Source organism: Aquarana catesbeiana, linkage group LG06, assembly GCF_042186555.1.
Source record: "Aquarana catesbeiana isolate 2022-GZ linkage group LG06, ASM4218655v1, whole genome shotgun sequence".
Classification (NCBI taxonomy): Eukaryota; Metazoa; Chordata; class Amphibia; order Anura; family Ranidae; genus Aquarana; species Aquarana catesbeiana.
In genome coordinates, this window is record NC_133329.1 from 11,714,450 (window position 1) to 11,726,901 (window position 12,452).

Consider the following 12,452-nt stretch of genomic DNA (forward strand, 5'->3'; position numbering starts at 1 on the left):
CCCAAATGGCTGTAAAAGGTGACTCAGTCCAGGAGGTGAATGATCTCTATGGTGGAGGATACAATAGGGACAAGCAAAGAGTTATCAGTAAACCAATCATTGGTCACTTTATAGATATTCTGACTCATTTTGTTACCTTGCTTTGACTAAAATGGCAGCTCACACCGAGCGGCAGGCTGCAGAGGAAATGAGCTGGATGACTACATGACAATAATGTATAATAAGTCATATCTAAGGCATGACAATAATGTACAATAAGTCATATTTACCTCAGAGAAAAAAGAAAAATATTTTTGCCTGGAATTGTATTTTAATTGTTACTGTAAATATTATTTTTCAGAACGGTGGAACTGAGATCACATATACAAATACTGTATACCTAACACCAAACTCTGACGGAGTGATTGTAAGAGATGAGTTTCCCATTGACTTTCATTGCGATTATCCATCAGACATGGAGATCAACCTTTTAACTGCTATCAGCTCCTACGTAATGTGAGTCACTTTCCTTCTATACCTTTCCTAGATACAGGTGTAGTGCTGAATGAGATGAGATTGCATGTAGATGTTGTAACTGTCCAATAGGTGTCCAGTCATGTAAAAATGTATTTCCTATGTTTATACAGTATATCGCCATATAACATCAGGATCCACTTCATACATCAGAACTACAGTCAACCTACCAGTCACACAGGCAGATATACAGTATCTCACAAAAGTACACCCCTCACATTTTTGTAAATCTTTTCTTCTATCTTTTCATGTGACAACACTGAAGAAATGACACTTTGCTACAATGTAAAGTAGTGAGTGTACAGCTTGTATAACAGTGTAAATTTGCTGTCCCCTCAAAATAACTCAACACACAGCTATTAATGTCTAAACCGCTAGCAACAAAAGTGAGTACACCCCTAAGTGAAAATCTCCAAATTTGGGCCCAATTAGCTATTTTCCCTCCCCGGTGTCATGTGACTCGTTAGTGTTACAAGGTCTCAGGTGTGAATGGGGAGCAGGTGTGTTAAATTTGATATTATCGCTCTCACTCTCTCATACTGGTCACTGGAAGTACAACATGGCATCTCACGGCAAAGAACTCTCTGAGGATCTGAAAAAAAGAATTGTTGCTCTACATAGATATGGCCTAGGATATAAGAAGATTGCCAAGACCCTGAAAATGAGCTGCAGCACGGTGGCCAAGACCATACAGCGGTATAACAGGACAGGTTCAACGGGCATCGCCATGGTCGACCAAAGAAGTTGAGTGCACATGCTCAGCCTCATATCCAGAAATTGTCTTTGGGAAATAGACGTATGAGTGCTGCCAGCATTGCTACAGAGGTTGAAGGGGTGGAGGATCAGCCTGTCAGTGCTCATACGCCGCACACTACATCAAATTGGTCTGCATGGCTGTCATCCCAGAAGGAAGCTTCTTCTAAAGATCATGCACAAGAAAGTCTGCAAACAGTTTTCTGAAGACGAGCAGACTAAGGACATGGAATACTGGAACCATGTTATGTGCTCTGATGACCAAGATAAACTTATTTGGTTCAGATGGTGACAAGCGTGTGTGGGGGCAACCAGGTGAGGAGTACAAAGACAAGTGTGTCTTGCCTACAGTCAAGCATGGTGGTGGGAGTGTCATGGTCTGGGGTTGCATGAGTGCTGCCAGCACTGGGGAGCTACAGTTCATTGAGGGAACCATGAATTCCACGAATGCCAACATGTATGCCCTGTACACATGGTCGGACATTGATCGGACATTCCGACAACAAAATTCATGGATTTTTTCCGACGGATTTGGCTCAAACTTGTCTTGCATACACACGGTCACACAAAGTTGTTCTGAACGCGGTGACGTAAAACACGTAAGTCGGGGCTATAAACGGGGCAGTAGCCAATAGCTTTCGTCTCTTAATTTATTCTGAGCAAACTTGGCACTTTGTGCTTCGGATTTGTGTACACACGATTGGAATTTCCGACAACGGATTTTGTTATCGGAAAATTTTATAGCCTGCTCTCAAACTTTGTGTGTCGGAAATTCCTATGCAAAATGTGTGATGGAGCCTACACACGGTTGGAATTTTGGACAACAAGGTCCTATCACACATTTTCCATCGGAAAATCCTATCATGTGTACAGGGCAGAACTGTGACATACTGAAGCAGAGCATGATCCCCTCCCTTCGGAGACTGGGCCGCAGGGCAGTATTCCAACATGTTAACGACCTCAAACACACCTCCAAGACGACCACTGCCTTGCAAAAGAAGGTGATGGACTGGCCAAGCAGGTCTCCAGACCCAAACCCTATTGAGCATCTGTGGGACATCATCAAATGGAAGGTGGAGGAGTGCAAGGTCTCTAACATCCACCAGCTCCGTGATGTCGTCATGGAGGAAGGGAAGAGGACTCCAGTGGCAACCTGCGAAGCTCTGGTGAACTCCATGCCCAAGAGGGTTTAAGCAGTGCTGGAAAATAATGGTGGTCACACAAAATATTGACACTTTGGGCCCAATTTAGACATTTTCACTTAGGGGTGTACTGACTTTTGTTGCCAGAGGTTTAGACATTAATGGCTGTGTGTTGAGTTATTTTGAGGGGACAGCAAATTTACACTGTTATACAAGCTGTACACTCACTACTTTACATTGTAGCAAAGTGTCATTTCTTCAGTGTTGTCACATGAGAAGATAGAAGAAAAGATTTACAAAAATGTGAGGGGTGGACTGACTTTTGTGAGATACTGTATACTGAATCTAGGGATGATGTGATAAAATACAAACTGATATGTTATTGAACATTGTAAATCAGCCGAGTGAAAGTGGTCCTGTCATATTAGTACATACAAACTCCATTTGGTCAGCCTTAGACTGGGAAGCTGCACATGTAGAATAGGCAGCAAATCAGTGTCTGTATAAAGTTTATGCCACACACCCTGACTTATATTCAATTCTCCATTTGGCTCTTATGTTCCAAAGTCAGTGGTGCCTCCTGGAGACCAGACTAAGGTCTGTCATTGCTGGGCTCCCCATAACCAGAGCTTTGAACAATGTCTGTTACTTACTATCCAGGCAAGCCAGAACACAATGACAGCTGAGAAGATGTACCTTCATTTTGCTAATGTGACCTCCTCTAGTGTCTTCCAGATTCAGCATTTTAATGAGCAAGAGCATCAAAAACAGAAAGGGATGAGCCCAAAAAAATATATATTTTTAAATGGTTTGCCTTTAATGCCTTATGTATATTTTAGTATTGCTTTTTTCTCCTTTAACCACTTCAGCTCCGGAAGGTTTTACCCCCTTCCTGACCAGGCCATTTTTTGTGATACAACACTGCTTTAACTTACAATTGCGTGATCGTGCGACACTTTACACAAATAAAATTGTTGTTTTTTTCCCAATAAATAGAGCATTCTTTTGGTGGTATTTGATCACCTCTGCAGTTTTTATTTTCTGCGCTATAAACAAAAAAAGAGCCACAATTTTAAAAAAACAATATTTTTTACTTTCTGCTATAAAACGCATCCAATAAATAAATTGTAAAAAATCTAATTTCTTCATCAGTTTAGGCCAATATGGCCAAGCTTCATGTTTTTGGTTAAAAAAAATCCCATTAAGCCTATATTGGATTGGTTTGCGCAAAAGTTTTAGCGTCTAAAAACTATAGGATACATTTATGAACTTTTTATTTTTTTAATTGTTTTTACTAGTAATGTTGGCAATCAAGGATTTTTAGTGGGACTGCAGCATTACGGCAGACAAGTCACTATCAAACACTTTTTGGGGACCAGTGACACCAGCACAGTGATCAATGCTAAAAAAAATGCACTGTCACTGTATAAATTACACTCGCAGGGAAGGGGTTAACATCAGCGGCGATCAAAGGGTTAACTGTGTTCCCTGGGAGTGTTTTCTAACTGTGTGGGGGATGTGCTTAACTGAAGAAAGACAGAGATCTGTGTTCCTGATTAGCAGAAACACAAGGTTTCTGTTTTCTTTCTAGCAGAATGGTGATCTGCCTTGTTTACATAGGCAGACCGCCTTTCTGCCTGTCTCTGAACGACCACCGGACCTGCTGATTGGCTCCCGCTGTGTCCAGTGACAGCGGAGTGGGGCTCCGACAGCACGCGCTTGCGCCCCAGAGTCGGAGAAAGAAATCACATACAGGTACGTGATTTTGTGCTTAAGGGCCACCCTGCCGCAGTACAGTATATGTACGTGGAGTGGTCCTTGGGCGGTTAAGCACTGCCTATTAAACTTTCAATAACTGCTCAACCCCATCCGCTTCTGATGCAGACCATGTACATTTCCTCCTGGCTTCACCTCCACAGTCATGTATAGGATGAACTGAGAAATGAAGGGGCTGTGCACATTCCTATAATGCTCAGCATATACAGTATATATATATATATAGATAGATAGATATATATATATCTATCTATCTATATATATCTATCTATCTATATATATATATCTATCTATATATATATATATAGATATATATATATCTATATATATATATAGATATATATATATCTATATATAGTCCTTTGTGTAACCTGGGCTGTAGGCTGTTCTGCTCATGACCCCAGACCTTTACCAACCAGATATGATCTGGCATACAAGAATACACAAATAATTGCAGCAGAAAGAGTCCCTTGTGTAAACCTTTACCTTGTACTGTGCATATATCAATATTGTGTGAATATTCACTTTAATTATCCAGTTTTGTGCAGAAAGAGCAAAAAGGGAACTTGATTTCCACATGATTGAATAATTGAAGTGAATATTCACACAATTTATTGTGTGAGAATTCTCAACTCCTTTAGTAAATCAGTCTCAATAACTTCCTACCATGCACTCCCTCATAGAGTGGGGTTGGTTACACATCTTCTAAAAGTGAGATGTGATTTTTATTTATTCTCTTAAAAGCTAGTGGTATAAATGTATGTCTGATATTGCTGTTCTTCACAAAAATTACTTTGCGTCCTAAAATAAAGAAGCTATCTCCATCTATGAGAACAAAAATGAACACATCATGTCTTTAGAATTTTTACCTCTTATTTTTTTCAATAATGAATATATTCTATTACAGCTCGGTTATCAATTTGGCTGGAACAGCAAATTTCACAATAACGATGGGTCTATTCCAAGATTCAGGCTACACCACCCCATATACTGACTCCCAGGTGTGGCTGGACTCCTCCTCCATCCTATATGTTGGTGCCATTGTAACAGGAGTAACGGATTCATCTCCATTTGTCCTCGTCATGAAAAACTGCTACGCCAGCCCAACAGCTGACAGCTCCTACGGCCCCAGATACGATATCCTTACAAACCAGTAAGTTCATTACATGTGATGTATATTATTCTTCTCAAATTATTATAAGCTCTGTAATTTCATTCTATTTCCTGTATCGCCAATTAGGCCGGGTTCACAAATGTGTGGGCGTGGGTTCATGCCTGGGGTCTGGTGAATGTCTGTTCATGGTACAGGTGTGATTCAGGTCCGAATTTTTGCCTGAATTCACACCTGAACCGGACCCAAACACACACCGGACCATTTTGCAATCGGCTCCACATCCGCCTAAGGCATGTGTGAACTGACTTCATTGAGAGCCGGTCACACTTACCTGTCGTGCAAATTGGATGCGGGGAAACCTGGATTCAATTTGCGTATATGTGAACCCAGCCTTAAACACAGAGCACCCAAACAGATTTGCAACCAGGAAAATATGAATATTTTATTGCAGGAATGGACAGGTCCTAGGAAAACCAATATTCCTCCGATATAGTTGAGTGATGAGGGTCACAGGATTCCCATCATCATTTTATTGTTGACATGGTTGGTTGCTACTCCTTGCTCATGAAATCATTAATACAATAGCAATACACAGGGTTACCATAAAGAGAGAAAATGTAACAGTTGTTTTTTCTATTGAGTTAATGAAATGAACAGGAACAGGAACAGTGGAGTGTAGGTATGGGTGTGAAATGTTATCAAACTTGATTTAGTCATAAAATTAGCAGTTTCAGTTTGACTGGCATTTGCTAAAATTGTCTTTTAGGTTTTTTTTTGTTTTCCTTTTTTTCTCCTTCTACTGATTGAACCAGATGGACTTGTGTCTTTTTTCATCCAGACTAAGGGCTTGTTCACACGTGACTAAATTTCTAACACATAACAAACACTCCTATAGCGTTAGTATGGGCAATAGACTGGTGTCAATGAGCTTTGGTATGGGCGTTAGACTGTTGTCAATGAGCTTTAGTATGGGCGTTAGACTGGTGTCAATGAGCTTTAGTATGGGTGTTAGACTGGCGTCAATGAGCTTTAGTATGGGCGTTAGACTGGTGTCAGTGAGCTTTAAAAAAGGGTTAAAATCCTGCGCTTATCCTACACTCCTGGTGAAGGGAAGTGTGCCTATTGAAATGGAGAAATCAAACACATAAATAAATAAATGAAAATATATAGATGAAGAAAAGCTATCTATAAGAATATTCACGGTACAAAAATTTAAGGGCATAAATTCCACTTCTGCAAAAACAAGTGTATAAAAATAAATTAAAAAAATTGATGAAATGACTCATAAAGTGGAAAATATACTATTCAGTTCATAAAATGTGTTAATGAATAAAAAAATGTGCATACAAAGAAGTGCATACAAAATGTCCAACTGGTAAAACCTTATACAAAAGGGAACTAAGTGAACCAAGTATGTGAAAAACTTCTGTGCTCTTCAAGGGAATTGGGTGAACCAAATATTAGGCAACTTCAGTGCTCTTCAAAACACAAAGACTTTACCCCCTTGTCATTATACTCCGGCAGGTTGTCACGACCCCGCGAACCGTCATAGCTCTACGTCAGCTCCTTTAGGCGAGATAGCAGGCACACGCTGATGGTGCTAGGTGCTGATGCTTGACCGCTGGCCACGCGCGATCGCAGGCACGAGAGGCAGAACAGGGACGTGTGTGTGTAAACACAAGAATCCCTGTTCTGTGAGGAGAGGAGAGGCAGATTGTGAGTTTCTAATAGCTAGGAAAAACAATCTGTCATCTACTATAGTCAGCAGGGCTGGACTGGGATAAAAATTTGGCCCTGGACTTCATCCAGACCGGCCCACTTTATTTGTGCAAACAAGCACAAAAACAGTATATAAACTTTACGCAATTGTGCAAAAAAACATAAGTAGCATAACATAAGGAGTCCTCACTAACCTTTTTTACTATTTCACTTATTCTCCTCTGTATTTTTCTCATCTTTCTCACATCACTGTGTGAAGTTGAGGGTGAACCAAGAAAGCCATTACTTTGACAGGCTGTCACTGAAACCAGCCCACTGAGCCATCGGCCCACCGGGAAACTCCCTGTAGTCCCGATGGCCAGTACAGGCCTGATAGTCAGTCCCCTCCCCCCAGTTAGAACACAGACTAGGGAACACAGTTAACCCCTTGATCACCCTCTAGTTCTAACCTCTTCCCTGCCAGTGCCATTTACACAGTAAGCAGTGCATTTTTATAGCACTGATCGCTGTATAATTGTCAGTGGTTTCAAAAATGTGTCAAAAGTGTCCGATCTGTCCGCTGCAATGTCGTGGTTCTTATAAAAATCACAGATTACTAGTGTAGCGCACGACCCCCGTAGGAGCTGCAGTTTGTGTGTTCTATCCGTAAATCATATTTTCCACATAGCCCATCGCAGCCCATAGAAATAGAAACAGTCCATATTGTACTTTTTCTCTTGCTTTTATTTGTATAACATGAACTGGGATAGGAAAAGGGGTTTTCTGAGATGCTCTTTTTCCTGCTTCATAATCTTTCCTTTGCCTTCTCATGCAAAGACTTAGAACAATGCGGATAATGAAAAGTCACTCTGAATAACTTCTCATGGGAAAACAGGAGTAGTCTGGTCTTTGAGAACAATGAAAGCGAATAGCAAAGAGCCACTCTGAATAACTCTTTGCATATAGACTTGGGTAAATTTACTAAAGAATACATAGGCTGATGTAGTAAAGAGTCACTCTGAATAACCTCTTCACCCATACACCTTTTAGAACAATCTGTATCTCTGTTTGTGCTCGGAGCTCTACCACCACCTTTTGACCACTACTTCCCATCTGTACAGTACTTCCAAGATGAGCTAAGGAAGAGATTACTCTGAATAGTTCCTCCCGCCTGACTGATTGGATTCCCGGGGCATTGTTGAACCAAAAGTCACAGGCCATCTCCACCTGTCACACTGACTTGCGTACCAACATCCCTCAGCCTCTGGCAGTACCGTTCCCTTGGGCTTTCACTCACTTGATCAACAGTCCATGTGCCATGTTTCTACTTCTTCTGAATGGTTTCTCCATCCCTTCTCTCCGGTCTGGCACGCTCCCCTCCCTGCAGAGCGCGTCCAGCAACACCAGCGACTACATGCTGTGCAGTGTCACTAACTCCTTTGCTCCGTGTGGTCTGGTCCCCCTCCTTCCCCGTAGGGGGGGCTCTGCTTTGCTCCATGCAGGGGGCCCTCTCTCTGATCTCTCCCTCACTGGAACTCTCCCGCAGCATGTGACCCCAGCTTATATGGGAGTTCTGCCACCTGCCAAACAAATTAATGATTGGCCAGAACTCCACACATGAGCTGCCTGTCACTCAGATCCCAAGTCCAACCTCTCTTCCAGAACCATTTCCACTGAAAGCAAGAGGAGACATCTCTGGGTCCAAGCACAGGTCACCACACCCTGCACTACACTGACACTCGCAGTTCTTAAAATAAACAACCAGGCCTGGAATCACAATGCAGGCCTGCCTAAATTTACCTGAAACCATACTTTGTCATTTAAACACAGAAAGCTCACCTACATGAAAGTAGGTAACCGCTACACTAGTAAAAACAAAATTATAATAAAAATGCCATAAAACTATCCCCTATTTTGTAGACGTTATAACTTTTGCGCAAACCAATCAATATATGCTTATTGCGATTTTTATTACCAAAAATATGTAGAAGAATACATATCGGCCTAAACTGAGGAAAAAATGTGCTTCTTTAAAACAATTTTACCAAAAAGTACAAAATATTGTGTTTTTTTCAAAATTGTTTCTCTTTTTTTGTTTATAGCGCAAAAAATAAAAACCACAAAGATCATCAAAGGAAAGCCTTGTAGTGCAATATGTTTCAACAAAGGGGTTTATTAAAACACCACACTAAAAACTTACATCAAGGCAACCAAACATCAGCAAACATAAATGCACATAAAAAGCAGAGCAGTGATTTGCACCAGCCAGCTCAAAGGGTTAGACGTCTCACAATGGGCTCCACCCGACTTCAGCAGGGAAAGGAGACTCACCCAAGATGTCTGCTAATAGCATATAAATACAAGTGGATGTGGGTGGAAGCTGAATTGATCTATACATCTTTTGGTGTCACCTAGATAGGACATGTAAAAAATTCTAAATAAGAATACAAATATGCTATGCCACCAAAGTGTAATGAATACTTGGTATTAGGAATGCATAAAGGTCAAAAAAAGTAATAAAAAAAAATATTTTTTAATTTTAAATATGTTCAGGATGTAGAGATCAACTGATTCTCTCCACGATGATCACCATTTGCACATACGTATACATATTAAAGAGTCATCATAAAACCAATGTATTGGTAGGTAGAACTGAGCATAATATAACATAACCCAGTATGACAAGTAGGCATAATATCTATCAAATATTAAAGGAAAACCCTCCATTGAGTAAACAGTAGTATAGATAATAATCTAAAAGGAATACTAAATAAACCTAACACTAGCACAAATGGAAAAAGAAAGATCAGCTATTATCAATGGAACAATTAATATCCCATTCTATGTTCATGCCCAAGGGTCTATAAGTATGTAAATAAAAAATCCAATGGGTTTCATGGCGGGATATAGATTTTTTTATATTGCTCCCCCTCCAATGGGGTGTAAATTTCTCAATGCCTGTAACCTGCAATAAAGCCGGATCTCTCTTATGGTAGTCACGAAAATGCTTGGACACACTGTGCCCTTTAAAACCTTTCCTGATATTCACAAGATGTTCTGCTATCCTCACTTTAAGTGCCCGTGTGGTCCTCCCAATATATTGGAACCCACAAGGGCACCTCAGGAGGTATATGACACCTACAGTTCCACATGAAATGAACTCCTTAATGGGAAAGTTACATTTGGTAGTATGAGATGTAAAGGAAGAAGTCCGCATAGTCTTTGAATCCTTACATACTTTACACCTTCTACATGGATAAAAGCCTTTTAGATTCCCAAACATTATGATTTTGGGGAACACCTCCGTGGAACTAGGATCTTTCAAGTTTTCGGTTCTTCTAAAAATGACATTCGGTCAATCAGGGAAAGCTGGACCCAACACATTCTCTCACTTCAGGACTTTCCAGTGTTTTGTCAAAATTTTATTAACCCATTTATACTGGGAAGAAAAAGTGGTCAAAAAGGACCATTCAAATGTATTAGAAACATTAACTTTTTTGTTTCTATGGACTAAGAGGGTGTTCCTATCTTGAGTCGGTATTCTTTGGATTTCGGATTCTAGAATGCGATTATCATAACGCTTTTCCACTAAGCGATCTCTCAGATGACTTGCAGACTAAAATTGTCTAAATTAGAGCAATTTTGTCTAATTTGTTGAAATTGACTTTTAGGAACTGATTGTAACCAGTTGGGATGATGACAACTCCCAACTGCTATAAAACCATTTCTATCAGTGGTTTTAAAGAACGTTTTTTTCAGAAGTTTATTGTGTTGCTTGAATATAGTAACATCCAAAAAGTTGATAGAGGTATCACTCCATTCATGAGTGAACCTAATACCTCAATTGTTAGTATTCAGATCATTCATGAAAATATGAAGGGAGATCTCATCCCCCATCCATATGAAAAAGGTGTCATTAATGTAACGACACCAACACCTCAAATTAGGATGCTGTGAAAATCACCTAATTTTCCCATAAAGCCATAAACATATTGCCTAGACTGGGGGCAGATTTTGCCCCCATCGCTACGCCAGTCTGCTGTAAATAATAGTTCCCTTGGTAAAAAAAGTAATCATGTTCCATCGCAAAACGTAAAAGTTCCAAAATGAAATCTTTGTGGGGAATCGTCAGCCGGTTCTCTTTATCAAGGAAGTGTTTTGGTGCCTGATACCCTATCTGATGGGGAATAACAGTGTACAGCGAAGACAATTGCAATTGACACCATTACCAGACACTGGAGGGGTGTCAATATGATTCAAAAAATATCCGAGAATGAAAGGAAATTAATTTTTGAACTTCAAACTTTAACACCATTAGGGTTAAATGTAGAATTAGATCTTAACTGCTTCATTACAGATTTTTAACGATTCAATAAATTTTTCATATATTTTTTATATATTTTTTTATACAGTTTTGATAATTTTTTTATGATTCCACAATTTTTTTAAACTTCTAGATAATTACTATTATCTAAATGTGAACAAGGTTTCCATCAGAATTAACTACTTACACTCTCAATGAGATGTATATTATGATGTTTTTCACTCTTAATACTCTTATATTATTATAAGTAATGAGATCTGAAGTTAGGGTATAAATGCCCTTAACCAATATGGCGGAATTAGAACTTCCTGATGATGGCTCTGTGATTGGCTGAAACGAGTCGAGGTTTTACCGCATCATTGCAACATACTTCCGCCCATACGAAACACCCGGGAATTGAGCCGAACGCAGTGAGCCGTGTCTTCCATTTATGGGCCGATTACACCATAATTTAATCACCTTCGAAACACGTTGGGTGCCAGGACTATAGGCACTTTTAAATGTGAGCGGAACTATTTTATTGTCTTTTACCAATAAAGTCGTTTGTAATGGCATTGCACAAGGAGGACTTTCCTTTGTCATTTCCATCCATCTATATGAGATTTCCCTCTGCATGAGATGTCAATCAACAGACTTATGTCCCATACAGAGGGAACAGGGTATCCCCACACGCTTAAGAGACCATACTAGAGATAGGTGGTCAACATCTAGGGGTGAGTGCACATCCATGTTGGGCACCGAGTCTGAGCACATCTGCACTTAGATATGTCATCCAAGCATGAGCACTTTATATTATCACCTATTGGGATTGTATCAGTTGTATATGTGAGTATATGAATTTAATTAACACTAAGCGCAACAAATTGTCTTTATACCTTCTTTTAATTGGCAGTGTGAACTTAGCCTAATTATGTAACTGATGAAATGAAAGATTTGACTCGCTGCATAACAAGGCAAAGTCTAAAAAAGATCATGTAAAGCAGTGAGATTTTAAAAATAATATAGGAAGTGTGGAGACACATTTTAAGAGACTCTTCTCAAAGCACTTTTTGATTTTTGAGGACTTATATTATCATCTTAGTAAGGGACTGCGTGCTTACCCACCCTTCACCCATGGGGTATAAAGCTGAAT

General features: G+C 39.9%; 1 protein-coding gene across 1 annotated transcript in view; it reads left to right on the forward strand.

The window, feature by feature from the left end:
- The window catches only part of LOC141147851 (uromodulin-like), a 140,488-nt gene that overhangs the window by 102,335 nt on the left and 25,701 nt on the right, over positions 1 to 12,452 (forward strand). Inside the window, exons 11-12 of the mRNA XM_073635017.1 lie at positions 341 to 495; positions 5,092 to 5,337. Coding sequence (XP_073491118.1) covers positions 341 to 495; positions 5,092 to 5,337 — 401 coding nt within the window. The remainder of the gene's footprint in view (positions 1 to 340; positions 496 to 5,091; positions 5,338 to 12,452) is intronic.